General features: G+C 41.6%; 1 protein-coding gene across 2 annotated transcripts in view; it reads right to left on the bottom strand.

Annotated features, from left to right (window-relative positions):
• Positions 1–3938: 3938 nt before the first annotated feature.
• Positions 3939–18416, bottom strand: part of DAPK2 (death associated protein kinase 2) — an 89890-nt gene continuing 75412 nt past the window's right edge. The window contains exons 9-12 of one of the 2 annotated variants that reach the window (XM_073303561.2): positions 18046–18091; positions 8716–8805; positions 8337–8420; positions 3939–7049 (exon numbers count right to left, since the gene is read on the bottom strand). In XM_073303561.2, coding sequence (XP_073159662.2) covers positions 6972–7049; positions 8337–8420; positions 8716–8805; positions 18046–18091 — 298 coding nt within the window. In that variant the 3' untranslated portion in view covers positions 3939–6971. Of the gene's footprint in view, positions 7050–8336; positions 8421–8715; positions 8806–15985; positions 16943–18045; positions 18092–18416 lie in introns of those variants that run through there. The other variant, XM_073303560.2, reaches the window with a different exon arrangement.

Below are 18416 nucleotides of genomic sequence, written 5' to 3'. Positions count from 1 at the left end.
CCAGTGCCCTAGTTCCCCACAACTCCCGCAGCCAGCCAGCTGCTGGACTGCATTGGTGCCAGGCACCAGCTCTGGGGTGCAACTTTGACAAGTCAGCAGTGCACATAGAAAAGAGATGAAATTTGTTCCAGGCAACTGTTGAGGCAACTCCTCTAGGCACTGGCACTTGGGGGTTGGGATTTCACATCCTCTGAGCCCTACCCCTCTCCAAATGGCTGCATTCTGCAGCAGACAGTAGAAGAATGCACCAGCCTGCAGTGTTGCAACATTTCTGCCACTTGCAGCTCCAACCTGACTGGGACCCTAAATCAGTCTGCTCCTCCGAGGCTGCCAGCAGCGTAAGTGCTCTTGCATTCCATGCCACGTCTTGAGCCCAGCAGGCTTAGTGCGTCAGCCTCCTCCTGCGCTGTTGCTATTTCTTTGTCAGCTGTCTGCTGGCACTGCTATGTTTGACATCATAGGACCTGTGTAACACTTGCTTCTGAGACCCTTAGGATCAGCTCCATTTCCCTGCTGCATAAACATCCTGCCCCCAGGTTTGCAAAATGGACAGAAACTCCAGCAGCTTTACACAGCTCTATTCAGCATTTACCCTCAGGTAAAAATCTGACCGACTGCAGAGGAAGAGCATCTGATAGCATTTCTAATAAGGCAGCAGCACAGCAGAAAAATTCTTAAATTCTCTCTCTCTCAGGTATTTATATGGCCCCCATTACTGTAATATCTGAACGCCTTACAATCTTTAATTTATTTATCCTTGCAGCACCCCTGTGATGTACAGAAGTGCTATTATCCCCATTCTACAGGTGTGGAACTGTGGCACAGTGTGGATAAGTGTCTTGCCCAAGTCTTCACAGAAAGCCTGTGGCAAAGCTAAAAACGGAGTCTCCAGCATCCCAGTTAACCACTGGACCATCTTTCCCTCTCTATTAATACAAATGCACAGGGAAATAAAGAGATTACACTCATTAATATTTTGCAAAGTTTTATTCGCAAATCAGAATGACAAATATATTTCATGTGTTCTGATAGAGTTTGTATTCTTGCCAGATACTCAATAAAAATCTGAGTATTTCTCCTAGTAAAAACATAGGTACAGAGGTTAAAAACAGCACTGGTGTGTCAATAATAAAATATCCATATTATGTCAATTGATTTATAATAAAATATTTATTTATTCTTTAGTCAGGCTATTGCATCCCTCTTCTTCAGATTCCCAAGGGGCCAGGAATGCATTAAAAATATAGATCTTCTCCCAAAGAGGCATGTCCTGTAATATGTGCAATCATTATAATGAAGTACATTCTTACATTCTACTTTCAGTATCAAGGGGAAACCTCAAGGCTGTTGTACAAGGACAATTATATTTAAGATTCCAAATCATTAAGAGTGAAATTCACCCCTATGCACAGAGCAGGATGAGGACTATGCACCACGTAAGTCTTCTGGAAAGATCTTAACTAAGTGGTGCTTATATCTTGTACCGGTCCTTCTGCACAGGAGTGAATTTCACCCCAACAGAATACACAGGTGTAGAGGAAAGAAAATATAGTAAAACATACTAGTAAACCAGTGACTAGAGTTTGCACTGAAACCTCCAAAATATACACAGGCATTGGATTAGTATTTGAAAAAAGGTCAGGAAATAGTTTTGCTGAAATATGAGTATTGCCTATAACACCCCCTGGTGGTTCCCTTGCACTGAATGCCACATCCCATACAAGTCATGTGAAGCTACGGCTCACAGAACAGTTTAGTAAGGAAAGGAGGGCAATGCTGGTTTATCTGGGAGTGACAGTACGGTTGTGGTTATTACTGCATACTCATGTCCTTAGTTGCACAGGGGTACAGCCAAAACTAAAGGGCAAAATCCTGAAAAATGCTAACTCATACTGACTTCAGTGGGAGCTGAGTGCATTCAACTCCTCACAGGACTGGGTCCAAAGCAATGTCAGATGTTATAATCCAGGATGTTACTATAACCAGGACTCAGGGGCCTGATTTTCAGAGGTGCTGCACACCTGCAGTTCATGCAGACTTCAAATTAGAGCTCTGGATGCTCAGCACGTCTTTAAATTCTTTCTTTGCTTATCTCAAAATCTCAGGGCCAGAGCTTCATTTCCCATATCCCATCTGACAAACTCAGGCTAATCTGAGCACCATCACCTGGGAAAGGACAAAGAGAATCCTGAACTCAGAAACTGGGAGACAAGTGGAGGAGCCATTGATTTTTCAAATATATGTTTTTAGTGTTCTCTTTATAAATATTCCTCTGTAGAATGAAAAGAAAATACTTTTTCTATACACTATTCTCTTGTTATTATCCATTACTACAGTACAAATTCACTTTTAGTCCAATGTTTAAGTCTACACAAGCTGATGTGTAAAAAAAATATAAAAATAGGTAACTGAATGATACACTGAAGACTTGGTCTCCATTAGCTTGTAAACACAGAGGAATTGGGTGAGTGAGTAGAAGAGCAAATATAATTTAAGATGTGGAACCTGGAAAATAACAATAATAATAATGCAATCATACATTAAAATATCAGCACAACAGCTAATAAAACTATATATATATATATTTGAGTGTAGTATATTACAACATATGACCACACTACGGACAGTGTTGAAAGTCCTCAGTATGATTGTACAATATAATTTATCAAAACCTAGGTTTTAATATTGAATTTGTACCATTTATGTTAAAGTAATATTATAATCCCCTTTCATCCTTAATAGTCAATTGGGCTATCTGGAATTCTGCATAAAAACAGAATTGATATTTTGCTTGGTCCATGTGATATAGGTGCATTGTTGCCAGTGTTCAGCAATTACTCACTGTCTGGATACCTTATTAGAAAAGTGATAACAGCTCAGGACTTTAGAAGATGAGAGAGATGAAGAATCGGATATAATACATACTGCTGTACAAACAGTGTAAAATAGTTAAGGATGGTTTTAAGGACATGCATATATGACCCAGTGGCTCGGATACATGAAATATCCCTCTCCTGGAAGTGAACACAAAAATAAATTCCTTGCACACTGAAATAAACACGAATTCTTAGTGACCTAAACTGTAATCATTAGCAAACTTACCTTAACTTGGGAGATATTAAATATTATACACACAGAGAACTGCAGAGAGTAAGCAAAGAAGTGGGAGGAGTGGTAGATACGCTGGAGGGCAGGGATAGGATACAGAAAGACCTAGACAAATTGGAGGATTGGGCCAAAAGAAATCTGATGAGGTTCAATAAGGATAAGTGCAGGGTCCTGCACTTAGGACGGAAGAACCCAATGCACAGCTACAGACTAGGGACCGAATGGCTAGGCAGCAGTTCTGCGGAAAAGGACCTAGGGGTGACAGTGGACGAGAAGCTGGATATGAGTCAGCAGTGTGCCCTTGTTGCCAAGAAGGCCAATGGCATTTTGGGATGTATAAGTAGGGGCATAGCCAGCAGATCGAGGGAGGTGATCGTTCCCCTCTATTCGACATTGGTGAGGCCTCATCTGGAGTACTGTGTCCAGTTTTGGGCCCCAAACTTCAAGAAGGATGTGGATAAATTGGAGAGAGTCCAGCGAAGGGCAACAAAAATGATTAGGGGACTGGAACACATGAGTTATGAGGAGAGGCTGAGGGAGCTGGGATTGTTTAGCCTGCAGAAGAGAAGAATGAGGGGGGATTTGATAGCTGCTTTCAACTACCTGAAAGGGGGTTCCAAAGCGGATGGCTCTAGACTGTTCTCAATGGTAGCAGATGACAGAACGAGGAGTTATGGTCTCAAGTTGCAGTGGGGGAGGTTTAGATTGGATATTAGGAAAAACTTTTTCACTAAGAGGGTGGTGAAACACTGGAATGCGTTACCTAGGGAGGTGGTAGAATCTCCTTCCTTAGAGGTTTTTAAGGTCAGGCTTGACAAAGCCCTGGCTGGGATGATTTAACTGGGAATTGGTCCTGCTTTGAGCAGGGGGTTGGACTAGATGACCTTCTGGGGTCCCTTCCAACCCTGATATTCTATGATTCTAAGTAAATGGGTAGAAACATTGCTCTGTTGGGTACCTGGCTGACTCTTCAATATAAAAAGTGCAAAGAGAAGTGTTTGTTCTGCAAAGTGATGCTGACAAGTAAGCCAGATCCAGCGTTCCTCACAATGCCATTCTGGTGTTCAGATGCTGCTGCAGTACCTGGTCTAACTCAGAAGGCAGTTGTCCTCAATTAAAAACAAGGCTTAGTACTCAGGGAACAGTTGATCAAAGCAGAATTAAGTTAATTTTTTAAAAAATGTAGGGAAGCCACCTCAGATTTTACAACAAATATTCCTTACAAGGCTCAAGTCCATATTTCCAATCATCTACCCTTGACTTTTCTACTGTGGCCTACTAGCATAGTATCTAAGTGCTGGTTCAGATTTGTCATGCACAATGTCTCTCTAGCTCTCAGTAATCTAACGTTTCCTCCACTATCATCACTGTTGGGAAGCAGGCACTACTGCTGTGATAAGTGAATTTTTGGAAGCAACTTGTAACAAAAACAAAGATGTAGCACTTATTTCTTTGTGGGGAAAAAGAAAAAGGAGCTACCAAGACAATGCCAGTCACTGAGGCTAATGAGAGAGCACGGAAACACAGTAGAAACACTGAGGCAGAGCCTCAGCTGGTCTTAAATTGCCATAATTCCATTAACTTCCATGGAGCTAGGACAAGTTATGCCATCTGAGGCTCCATCTCAAAGAGTTTAGAATCAGACTTCTGAACAAGTCTAACAAGGTAAGGGAAGTCAAGAGTAGCTAAGAAAGTACTGTAGAAATCTAGATGAGAGATAAAAAGATTGCTGCATAATTTTGATACTCTGCAATTGGTCAGTTAGGTATTGTCTTCAATAGGAAAAAAAGGTATATTAACTTGAATTAGCTATCACAAGGCAAAATCCTAGTAAAGACAAGGCACTTGTAGTTTAAAATGAGTTAGCAGATCAAGATAAACCCTAGATAGCCATGTAGTCTTAACCTCAGCCAGCTAACGTGTGCAAACAAACTGCCTGGTCTTCACGAGGGTTTTACCTTGTGTTTGCTAACGCAAATTCAGAATACACCTTTTCATCCTAATGAAGACAAGGCTTTACAGGCTGAGGATCACCATAGACTTAGCCCTGGTCTACAGCATTGTTGAACATGAGGTAGCCTATATTTTACATCAACTGCTTCAGACTGTTGTCTGACATTTGGTGGAAACACTCTGCTTTCCATCCCTTTCCTTTGTAATCCTCCTACTCTATTTTCCCTTCTCTCCTCCAGTCTTTTCTAACCTCCCCAGTTCTTTATCTACCCTTCCTAGCTATCCCTTTCAGTCATTCCTCCTCATGGATAATTTCCCACCTGCTTACCATTGTGCCTCTTCCTTCACACTTTCCTTTCTGCTTCCACTTACGCTACTCTTTCTTCCTGGATGCTGGATACTTCTTCCTGATGCATGTGCTATGCATGTTTTTATCCCCACTTAAAATCGGATATAAAGCTATGACTCAAATTTGATTTTTAATGCTTTGCAAAATGTTCACAGTGAAACCTGAAGCCAGGCAAAATTTACCTGGTGTTATGTTTTAACACAAACTTGCAACTCTAACCTGTTAAAATCTCTAGCTTGGGATGACTGATACAAAACCGTTCAAATCAGGTGAAATTTTGTAGAACAAGCAGTTAATTCAGCTGATTTTGCTTTGTGGTTTTAGCTACATCAAACCCAAAACAAAGGGTTGGTCTCCACATACTTTGGTACCAATTTAACTATATTGGCTTAGAAACCAATATAGTGAAAGTGGTGCAACCCCCTAGTGTGGATGCAATTATACCAGTGTAGAGCTTATTTTCACAGATTTGTAGAGAATGGTCCCTAGTATAAAGCACAAATAGTCATTGGTCCAAGCAGACAGTATGGGACCGACTCTATAGCCAGTGGAGGAGGGAGACCCCAGATCAAATCCCTGCTCCAATGACTATTTAATTATTTATACACTGTAAAAACTGCTTCAACAGGAGAGACTGAGCGAGCTCCACATCAGAATATTCCATAGCCCAGTGGCTAGGGCACTTTTCTGCACCGAGGGAGCCCCAAGTTCAAATCCTTTCTCCACCTCAGGTAGAAGGGGGAACTGAATCCGGGTTTGCCATGAGTGCCCTAGCCACCAGGCTAAAGCTTATAAGGAAGACAGCAACGGTGGTACCACCACTTCTCCCTGTCTTTTGCCAATGGCATCTCAGTCTTTGGGAAAAAAAATTTTTTTTGCTGAAACTATGCAGCCCTTTGTGTTGATTCTGTGAATAGTTTCAGTTTGTTGAAAAATGCGTACTGTTTGTTGCAAAAAAAATTCCCTCAGGTCCAGTCCTTACGCCAGTTCTGTGCCATCAGGCTAGAGCCTTAGATGATAAAATGGAAAAACACGATGACTTTTCATCATGACAAGGATAGCGGTATTATTGCAGACCTCTCTCAGACGTGTGTATCTGTGTTACTAATAATAATGAGAAAAATTATTTGTAAAAGTTTGCTTAAGAAGTAATAACAGCTTCACTGCCATAAAGGCTGATCCTTTGGTATTAATACGCACATTCGTATATGTGGCTCAGGATGTGAATTGCGCTACACTTAAGAGAATGTCAGTAAAAACGCAATGTTCTGGATACAGGTGATATCACAGTTCACAGATGAATTCAAAGAAGAATGAAAAGCTCTACAAGTAAAATTATTCCGACGGTGTCGGTGCTCCCGCACTTCTCAGAGAATCCGGACTCCCCAGTTTTGTAAGTTTTCAGTGGATCTTGAAAAATATTATGCAGGTGCTCTGTGTAATTTGAAAAGTGAGCAGCATCACTGAATCTGACCATAAACCAGATTTGCTCTTAGGGCTGCATTTTTAGCCAGGGTGAGGTTTTCCTCCTGTGTCTCTCTAGTGTGGAATACTAGATACACTAAAATATGCTGCTTTTCCTCAGATGAGTGCCATTTCTTTGGGAAAGATCTTCTTCCTGGTCACTTTCACAATTTCTCTGAAATAAAGAGGCTGCCATGTTTCAGTCTGTTGAATGAGATACAGAGTTCCTACATAGATTAGCAAACACATACTTAATCTGTCACCTATGGGGGGATAAGCAGTAGTGTGAAGAGAAACATCACTGAGTTTCTCTAGAAGTGTAAGGTGCATTATGGACATTTTCCCCATCAACTGGAACATTTAGTAGGCCACAGCGAGACACAGGATTCTAGACTGGTTTGTCCACTTTGGGGTGGCTGTCCCCAGATGAGATTATTGTGCCAAAACTAAAATAAGTGACCTCCCAGCCAAAGTACAGCAGATGGTGTGTAGTGGGGTTGTTGATCTGACCCTAAAGCAGGACATCCTTGTTCCTATTTTTCTATATTGACTAAAACTCACTGTCAAAACAGCTTGACAGAAACCCCTATTTTATCTTTGGCTAAATAGAGACTGGGAAAATGCATGTAAATAATAAAGCAAAAAATAAATAACACCCACTAAAAAACTATAGATGGTATAAGAACCTATACAGAATAGAATACTTAGACAAAAATGCATCAGGAGTACATAAGCTTCTTATACTTGCAACCTAATGAATTTTTCGAATCACGTTTCTGCAAACCTAAAGTTTAAGCAATACAAACCGTCCAGTGATGTGCTCTCATGAGAAGCCACTGAACACAAGGGTTTTCCCATTTTAGATAAGACCTTTTATATTCAAGTGCTTCCTTAGTCCATGTTTGCTCACATAGCAACCTTCTGCTGAAGTCTATGGCAAAATCTCACTGGCATCAGTAGTGCAAGATTTGCCCTTAGCATCAAATTTCCATTCCCTATGCAAAGCCCATTTATTTTGTCTTTGCACAGGGGAACTACAATACATAGTAGGGTTTGGGATGAAATCACCCCTTCCCCACCCAGCACAGAGCAACTGCACCTCCTCGCCTCTCTCAGTTAAGGGTTTGATACCATGCTCATCACTATGGTAGCCATGTACTTAGTGCAACTTTCATACTACTCCCCCATATTATAATTTTGGCCATGAATTCAGTTTGCAGAGCCACTGGCCACTCCTTGCTCCCCATTTATGCCGCAGATAGCACTGTTGGAGCAATGGCCCAGGGTACACAAAAGGTACAGTATCTCATGGTCTGGTTTCTCCATGGGTTGACTACCCAGAACCATGGCAGTTCAGATTTTTTTGGACCTTAGGTGCCCATGCTAGGGGAGCAAGATTCACTTCACAGTAAAATGGTTACTTTTCCCTTCCCTTTTCCCCTTGTTTTTTCAATGTACCTACCGAACTTTCATCCTGCATCAGTGAGACCTTTCTCATCTGTGAGCGAGATAAGTGGTTGCACAGTGAGACAATACTGTAAGAGAGCTGGGGGAGGAGAGAGATGAGAATTAAGTGACACTTGCAATGTAGAAATCCCTAGCATACTTAAAAAGAAAAGGAGTACTTGTGGCACCTTAGAGACTAGTCTCTAAGGTGCCACAAGTACTCCTTTTCTTTTTGCGAATACAGACTAACACGGCTGTTACTCTGAAACCTAGCATACTTAATACAGCGATAGTGCTTTACACCTTCAAAGCACTATGCAAATGTTAACTTGCCCTCAAAGCCCCTCAGCGTAAGTAAGTATTACCACATCAGTATTAATGTCCCAATGCCGTACCTTCCATCGCCTTCTGGCATATTGCCTTTTGAAGTTTTCCAAGTTAATGACAGATTCTCGCCTCACCAAGGCCTGCTGCTTGTCCATTGGCTGGAAGACAAAAGATGACAAGTTTCAGAGTAACAGCCGTGTTAATCTGTATTCGCAAAAAGGAGTACTTGTGGCACCTTAGAGACTAACCAATTTATTTGAGCATAAGCTTTCGTGAGCTCCGATGAAGTGAGCTGTAGCTCAGGAAAGCTTATGCTCAAATAAATTGGTTAGTCTCTAAGGTGCCACAAGAGATGACAAGTTGATTGCTTAGCTTTCCCTAGGGACAGAAAGTAAACATAACTCTGCTTCTGTCAGTTACACACTGAACTGAGTTAAAAACCAGAGAGAGGATGGCAGAGAGGTGCTCAGCCGAGGGAGAAGTTCTTGACTGTGCTAATTCTTCAGAGCGCTTCCCTCTGTCGACCTGTAGCACCTGTGTCTTATCTGCATTGAGCCTGAGTTCGCTGGCTTTCATCCAACCCCCTTTCTCTGAAAGGCATTGGGAGAGCAGGGAAAGGGCTCCAGCAGGGGCTGTTGAGAAGGAGATGGAGAGGTGTTGTCAGCATATTGATGACATTTTAGCCTGTATCTCCACAGCCTTCCGCAGGGTTTTGACAAGTGTCGCTTTGGAATGATGATAGAACAGAACCCTGTGGGGTTCCTTAGTCAAGGCCCTTTAGGAAGGGAAACAGGTTTCCTGGCTCTACCTCTGACCCCTTTGGAAGTAATGAGGGTTTAAAATTAATTCCATCCAGCTGCCATAGTTAAGTGCATAAGGAACCCTCACAATCCATGGTGCTGACAGACCAAGTAGTATTAACTTGAACATCTGTCATAGGGAGCTAGGAATTGTCATACCAGGTCAGGCCTGTGGTTCATCTACTTCAGTGTCCTGTCTCTGACACGCATTCTGTATCTGTTTAGCTTTTTAAAGCCAAGCCACTGTTTCAACTCCTGAGAGGGTTTTAAGGTCCCATCAAAGGCAAAATCTCAGTTCAGCCTTAACTCTAAAGTCACTATTAGTTCCTCCAGGGTAAAGGGAAACAGACGAGTGTACTTTTTTCATTGTCCAAGCTGAGTGTGATGCTAAAAGTAAACAGCACAGATGGTGAAGGGCAAATTAGATTGATGATCAACGATCTGAAGTGTTTAACAGAGACATTACTAAGAAAAGCTGCTTTTTAAAAAAAAGAAATATATGATTTTTAAACCTGATAGTGTTCCCTTTAAAAAATAATACCCTTTTCAGAGGTTCCATAGGGCTTAGTCAATATCCCAACTGCTAATCAGCCATGTCAGATCCTTCCCTATGTACACTGTCAGGTGGGTGGGAAATGATGCTACTGATATCATTACTAGTACTTTAGAAATCAGGGAACTATATCAGTCCCAGTGTACTAATGAAATACTAACAATGGAAAAGCTGAGTAAGCCCCCAAAAAGCCAAATCATTGTTATTAAACAGTGTGGAAATTTTTGCATTACACTAGTTCAGAGGTTCTTAACCCATGGGCCATGTCCCCAAAGGAATTCAACCAACTCTTATCTGCTCCCATTCCCTCTCTCTGGTATTCTGCTGAAACTAGTTTATTCAGTTACTTGCATTGAGGTCCCCCATAAAGATGCTTCACATTGTACCAATCCTAGTGGTCCAAAACAACTGCATAGGATTCTGGGTGCATGCGAGAGGAATCAGATGCAAGGAGTTGCACATGGGCTTATGTGATGAAAGAGGTGAAAGGAGAGATAATCTCCACTTAAGGGGAACATAAAATGTTACAAACATTTTAAGATGTGATCACTAAACCTGATTCTCTGTTTTAATGCACGCAGCTTTTTCTAGAGATGAGCCCTAGTGACAAAGTTCAGATCTAGATCCTAGCTTTCTAGCTTTGGATGTGTTAATATTTAGGGTTTCAATGTTAGGCCCTTTAGAAAGATACACTTCAGCCAAAGTTCAGAGTGAACCTTTCCCTAATTTCGTACCTCTTTTTTCCCCCCAGCATGTCTTTTTGGTGTGTAAGTTTACTGGGTTTACTATTTACCAGAAGGATTTGATAACCCCACCTCGACAGTGCTGTTTCGTGCTACCAATCGGCACAGGGAGACTTTATAGACACAAATAACTTTTTGAGGGACTTGTTAATCCAGTTTTGAAACTGGAGAATGTATAACATATGAACAAGAAATACTGAGAAACTTCAAAGAGATCTATCTACATGTCCTCTGCTACTCACACATCCAATTGTAACGCACCAAGAGTGCTGCTTCTCCGCTGACCCAGGAAGTAGGTCAGTAGCATGCTGAAGCAATGGCAAAGACCCGAATAGGCCATAACTATGAGGAGTTTGCTGATCAGTAAAACAGGACATAAGAACAAAGTTATAACAAAGATAGCTTTCAACTGGAAGTGATTCACATTACAAGAACTGGACAGTTATTTAAGATGGATTGCAGGAGGTGCTCATTTAGGTTGTGAAACCAATAGGTTCAATTCAGAACTGAACAGGAAAAGTAACGGAATACATAGGTTTCACTTGCATGAGGCCTGTCATGAAGTATCATTTTCATGAAATAGTGCAAACTAAAAATGGGAACTTTTCCCAAACTCCTCATAATAAAATGAGAGAACGTTAGCTGACATTCAATATCAGTTACGGTACACATGCTACATCAGTAAATGGGGTCCAGGGAACTTATGTTGTAAGTAGATGTTATGGTGGTGGGAGATCCAGAAATGCTTAGATTTAATTGGATGAGAATGAAACAAACAAGGAAATAGAAGCACCAGAGCAGAATGGAAAGTGCACCCTCAAAGATTTAAACATCTTGTCAGAAAACTGGTAATACTGTTGAGCAGACAGATTCTCTTTCACACAAGCTATAATGCTGTTAAACAGCCAACACTGTTCTAAACAATACACCTATAACAGGGTACAACACCACATCTTTTCTTGTCAATAGTTCTGCAATTTGACTGTAGCCCGTCTGCTGATGTATTTTACAGAATCTTTATAAGAAAGGGAGAGAGAGCAAGGAGGTGCCATAGGACATCAGCATCAATGAGGGACTCAGAGTTTTAAAGCTTTATGCACATGTATTCTGAGATACTTGTCAGCCCAAGGACAACCTCAGAGCCAGCAGCATCTAAGTGCAAGTTGTTCAGCTTTGGCTCTAAGATTTTAACAAATATTTTTATGCAACAGACAAAAGGTATGTAACACCTTGAAGATATGCTGTTAGATAGTCATGGCTTGATCATCAGAGGGGTTGAGATTTCACAAATCCCTTTCAAATGGAACCTTTTAGTGCTCAGCACTTCTGATAATCAGGTCATCAATGTAAAAACTCCAGAGGATTTACCATAGTATAGCAGACCACCACTCAACCCTTTCTTCAGTCTTGGCCAATACCTGATCCTATCCCTTCTGGGCCACCAGAGGGCAGGGAGGCCATATAAATAGGATCTTTTTCTATAAAAGAGGATATGAAAATGTCAGTTCTAAAAAGAACACTTTTTGTGGGAAATCCAGGACAACTTTCACTGTTGCACAGAGAAATGTTTAAAGCCTAATGGCAAACACCTGAACCATTTGCACTGCTTCTGCTTCCCATCATTCTCCGAAACTGTCCTCAGCTTTGGAACCTGTACAAATAAATACAGAGGCTGCGATTTCATCTCCAATGACAAAGTATGTCAATACCTCTGAGAGAAAGGAGCTGAAATTATCAGCCTGCCCTCCATCTCCGTTAAAGATAGACAACATCTGTGCACAATTGACCCTGGATATTGAAGCATGAGATGTCAGTTCCCCACATTATAAGGGGCTAGGCAGCATGCCACAAATGTGCTAAGTCAAAAAGACTGGTGAGAAATCAGGTTAGACCTACAAAATGTCCCTGTTAAATGTCAGTTGAATAATCATCAAAAAACATTTAAGTGCTCGTTCAATGGCAGAGCCCTTGAAGCTCCACCAAAATAATTAGTTTTCTGATACTCCAGACTGTTAATAATCAGTTGCCCCATATTGCTAAGTACCTTGCAAAGTTGTGATCTTGTCATTCTCAGCTGGACATGCTCCTTTCTCAGGAGTGGTACAGCACTGTCCTCCTTCAGCTCATGAAAAAAGCACAGGCCTTGAGGAGTGGGTCATAATTATACTAGCCTCAGACATGCTAAAGAGCAGAGCACCTGCTCTAATGTCCCTTCTGTTCTGTGCTGGTACATTCATACACAGAGATAATCCAAAAGGACAGAAATATGGGGCCAGAAATGGGGCAGACAGATTCTGTACATTGAGGGTCTTTTCTCCAGATTTTGAATCTTACTAGATTTTCTTATTTTTCAAAATGAGGGGAAGAGAACTTAGATTCTGAAAAAGTTGTCTAGTCCCTCTGGACAGTGGCCTCTTCAACGTACCGTGCAGCACTGGGCAGAGCTCTAGGCTTGGACTCTCAAAGGAGCCTGACGCTCAGTGGCAGTTGGGCCCCTCCCTCCCTCCCTCCTCTGGCACCCTTGAAAATTACAAACGAGATATAAGATTTATTAGGTCCTTGGTAAAATTTTCATTTAAGCACTTAAGTGACTTTTGAGCCTGAGTCCCTTTTTCAAAGATATTTAGGCACCTTACTCTCATTGATTTTAGTGGGAGTTAGGCACCTAAATATCTTTAAGGATCTGGGCCTTCGGCACTTAGCAACCTCAGTCTCATTGAAAGACAATGTCACTTATGTGCCTAAGTCACTTAGAAACTTTTGAAAATTCTACTTCCATCCTGTCTAATGTGGAATGTGTCTCAGGATAGGGTGCGTGTCTATTTTCTGCCCATCACCAGACACAGCTATTGTGCTTCAGATAGGTGTAAAACAAATATATACATTAAGCATGGTTTTTCACAAGTCTCCCAAAGTCACTATGAGAACATGGCACTTTCTGATTTATCATTCTCTGTGAACTGAATGAGAATACATTGGTGCTTTGTAGATAAAAATAATAAACAGGATTATTCTTATAACCTTATGAGCAGCAGCCCATTACATTTAAATTATTAGCTTTTCCAGAACAGAGGAGTGGGCTTTTTAGGGGAGGGCAAGGGCGGACAAAGAGAAAAGTCTGACATGTCATCTCTCCCTTTGTCCTCTTCTTTGTTCAGAGCATGATTATCTGAAAAGGGGGATTTTGGCCACTAAGACTGGAGAGTTTGCCTGAAGCTATACAGAGTGACTCTCACTTTTACCCGTTTTGGGAAAGCAACTGCATCCATTTCCAAATGGGCTGCTAGAAGCAGCACTGAGAGCAAACATTGTTGTTTGACTCTTCTCTCATGGCCCATGCCAGAGCTAGAGAGCCTAGGGGGGAGGGATTTCTTGCTTGATCATGTTGTTTGTATTGTGGTAGTGCACAAAGGCCCAGTCAACATCAGCCCCATTGCAATAGCTGGCCCTGTACAAATCTGTGGGCCTGGCCCCAAGAGACTTCCACTAGATGCATCACAGAACTGGCCATGCAGATATTCTCTGACAATCTGCAGTCTTTATGTCAGGTCATTAAAAACATGGGTTTGATTCCTGCATTGGACCCTGCTATGGCATGGTCAAGTTCCCACTCCCTGATTCTCTGGGCTTCCAGGCAGCTCTATGTTGCACCACTGGTAAAGACTCCTTGAAAGGACCTATGCCAGTCTAGAACTGCCATGTGACACACAGGTCCACCACACTCCCTCCTGACCCACGACACACCCCTCATGCCAAAGTGGCAGGCAGCAGAGGGAGAGAAAGGAGGAGTGTGTGTGTGTGGAGTGTGAGTGTGACAACTGTGGTACAGATGCCCCAATTCATTTTCTCTGCAGGGCATTTGCCACTGGATTACAGCCCCTTTGCAGTACCTCAGCCTCACAAAGGAGCCATAAGCCAGCTAGAGAATCTGGCTCTATAATTACTTCACTAAGTAGATGTTTAAATATCCTATTTCAGTCACAGACTTCCCCATCAGAGACTACAGCATCCTGAATAAGAGACTATTTATTGTGTCCAAAACGTGAAATGGTTACATTTGTGCACATAAATACAGCCCGAGCAGTTAACCTTTCCTTTGAAACACAGGAAAAAGGTGCATTATTCTGTTTAAACATTGACTTTTTTTCCTTTTCCTTTCTTGTAAGTTTCAAAAATGACCTTTGGAACAAACACACCAGTCTCAAGTTCTACCACACTGAGTCAATGAATTGTTTCCTTTGAGAGACCTTTCTTATTGTGGAATAAAAGTCAAAGGTCTATTGACACTGCCTGATGGATCATCATCCTCACAAATAATTTTCCACAGCAAAATATACATACACAGTTCTCCAGTCATTCCATTACAGATTTATCATTCTGTCCTTCGAACAAAATATTTCTGGTACATAAAACATAAGGTAACTGTTTTTATGGCAAGAACTTCACATTAAAGAAATAAAAATGATCTAACACTGGTCCCCAAACTTTTTGCCTCGGGCCACCCCTTACTCCTGTCCGTGCCCCCCCCCCCCCGCCTCCAAGCTGGGTCTGGGAGCAGGGCTGCTGTACTGGGAGGGGGACGCTGACAGGGTTAAGGGGGCCAAGGCTGGGGCCACAGCCGGGGTCAGTGACGGAGCCTAGGCTGGGGCCAAGGCCGGCAGCTGGGGCACAGGCGCTTGACCGGCAGCTGGACCACTGGGAACAGAGACCTGGGCGTGGGGGCAGGGCCAGGAGCAGAGCTGGGGTGGGGCGGGGTGGCGCTCCTACCCCAAACCCTGTGGAGGCTAGCCTGAGCCCCAGCTGCATCCCCCAGACATTCCTCTGCACCCCCCTAGGGGAGCATGTCCCACAGTTTGGGGACTTCTAACATCTGATGATAATGAAAGAGAGACTGTACCCTGAATAACTAGCCTATAAAATAACCTTAACTTTCCTTCATTAGCTGTGATTTTCATGGTGTGAAATGATAAATCACTGCATCATTTGCTCCGTTTTAAAGGGCTGCAATAACCTTCATAAGTGTTTTTAATGATCTGCTGTGCAGAATTATCCCCAGCAAGTCTGCAAGACTATTGCCCTCATCCAAACAAGAATGCTACCAGGTGATTTTATAGACTTCAAAGCATGCTAAAAAAGGAGTGACATAGTTTTTCATTTCAAGTGAATTACCTAATAATCTTCAGGTAATTACCTGAAGATTATTACCTGAACATACAGGTAATTACCTGAACATACATTCAGGACCTGTATGTTTACATATTATTATAACGTTAGTACAGAATAACTGCAGGGTTACACGTGCCCTAAAACAAAGTGATTTCTAATTCTAAGGGTTCAGAAACTGGGCTGGTCACAACATCAGCACAAAAACCACCTCAGAGTATAAGTTTTTGGTCAATAGTTTGTGCAACATTTCCATATTTCTATTTTAATGCATAGGTGGTGGTTTTGTGCTGAAGTTACACACTGAGATGATTTCTTACAGCTGCACGTTGAGACAGACGGACAGCAAGGGGTTCTAACGAAGATTTTTGCCTGCTAACCAACATTACTGTCTTGATTCTGCAACATCAAGATTCAAGCCTGCAAGGAATTCCTCACAGCAAGATCTATTTAACAGCTCCATTAGTGATTCATTAATATCTTTGTTGAAAACAGAGCCAAAGTTTCCATTCACACGTGCTTCATTTCCATTCTCCAGCTGAAAACTACTCATTAAATCCTGGATCCATGCGAGTTCCTCAGAAAGTTCCTGACTCAGAGATTCATACTGAGACTTTAGATCAATGTATTTCCCAGTGACACTTGCAAGACTAGAACCTACAGTCTTGATGTCATCCTGAATATGTTTCTTCAGGGATTCAATTTTACGGTGCTCATACTTCAGCTGTGAAAGCTTGTGTCTCACATTTTCATTTTCTTCTTTGTACCAAGCTTCTTTTTCATTATATATGGAAACCAGAGCATCAATGTCCTCCTGCAGGGAATCGTGGGACATAGCCAGAGTGCTGAAACCATGTTCCATCAGAGAAATGTCTTCTACCACCCGGGCAAAGCGCTCAAAGTTGATGTAGGTGTTATTTGGTGGCATACTCGAATGGCACTTGATGGTGTACTCTTTCAGACGTTTTGTCTTCAGCTGACTGTTCTCAGCCTTCTTGTTTTCTTGGACTTTTGTTTCTTCTATCAACTGGTGAGTCTTCAGACAGAAGAACCAGTATTACTGATTGTTTATCAAGATTGCAAGATATTGCACAAATTCAACTCTACACAGCAGACAAGGGATGCAAGACTGCATTTCCACAATGCTGGGGAGAAGCGTCGTTTCCAGTCATTGTTCATGCATTTGATTAAAATAAAAGGGGTAATGTGACAAGCATTGAGCATTCATTCACATGGGACAAGTGTAAATAAATTAAAGGGCCGTGAACTATTTGCATGCTACAGTTTGTGCAGTTAAATTTGCAAAACCATCAACATTTGTGGGGGAAAAATAATCCTGAAAACACTCCACTCAATGTTTTGTACAATACATAACAAAATTAGAACGATCCAGTGTTTAAACATCCACATTTGCCATGCTGAGATTGCTAAATTTATTTTCATTAAGAGATTTATCTACGGAGGCAAGCTTTGCTTAGAACAAAACAACACACACACACACACACACAAATCCAAATACCAAGCAAATCCAGACAGCTACTAGCTCACTACACCAATGACATTTTGAGGGAGCTGATTTGTTTTCACATTTGGTGTGGTCAGCTCTTAACACCCAAAAGCACTACATGAGAGGTATGGTTTGTGTCCATGCAAACACTGAGTAGAGATGAAAACAATACAAATTGTGTTCTAATACAGAATACTGTATGCTGATTTATTTATAGTCCAGTCACCTCTCCTTTGGTGTTTATTGTAATAACAGAAGTCATAATTAAGGCTTGCAGAAATCCAAGATTTTGGAAGGAATTGAAGCAGTTTTTACTACTGTTTGTCTTGCACTCAAGGATCTCAGAGTGTTTAGTAGCCAGTTATTTCTCATAACTTACCTGTGAAAAAGGGGAGTATTCTCCCTGCTTTGCTCATAAGTGAAAGTGAGACATGGAGAGGCTAAGGTTCACTGTCTGGTTCAAACTGATTTCTGAAAGCCGTAACCATGATGAATTCTCTTGCCGTTTAGGCACATAGCCTTTTGTGTGGAAATATAAATTCCCATAAAAATTCTGTACTAGTTTGTCCTGAAGCAAATGTTCACCTGTTACAAAATCACCACCCATATTCTGTCACTATCTTTGGCCTTACCGTTATCCAAGGATGAGTGAGAGCTTCTTGAATTGTGAGCCGTTTCCTGCAATGAAACACAGACTTAAATGAGAGCCAAGCTGCTTACCATACACTTCTTTCAGGGTGTTTATGAAACAACATTTTAATATTGTACTTTGTATCTATAACACTGTCACCAGTAGTGACAGGATTACTTACAGTGAGGTACAACTTTCAGGCAGAAGGGTTCACACACAGTTTTCTGTCTTCAGTGTTAATACAGTGCTATCCCACAGCAGAGCTGTCAGCTCTACTTAATTTTCATTTCCACACAATCAAAATCTCTCCCTCTCTCATTGTTCTGTTAAAAAGAGGTGAAACGCTACTAATGTTTCATGATATGTTCTGTC

This window comes from Lepidochelys kempii, chromosome 10 (assembly GCF_965140285.1).
Source record: "Lepidochelys kempii isolate rLepKem1 chromosome 10, rLepKem1.hap1, whole genome shotgun sequence".
Lineage (NCBI taxonomy): Eukaryota > Metazoa > Chordata > Testudines > Cheloniidae > Lepidochelys > Lepidochelys kempii.
Note: the sequence above shows the minus strand (reverse complement) of the source record. Positions and strands in the feature narration are given on the sequence as shown.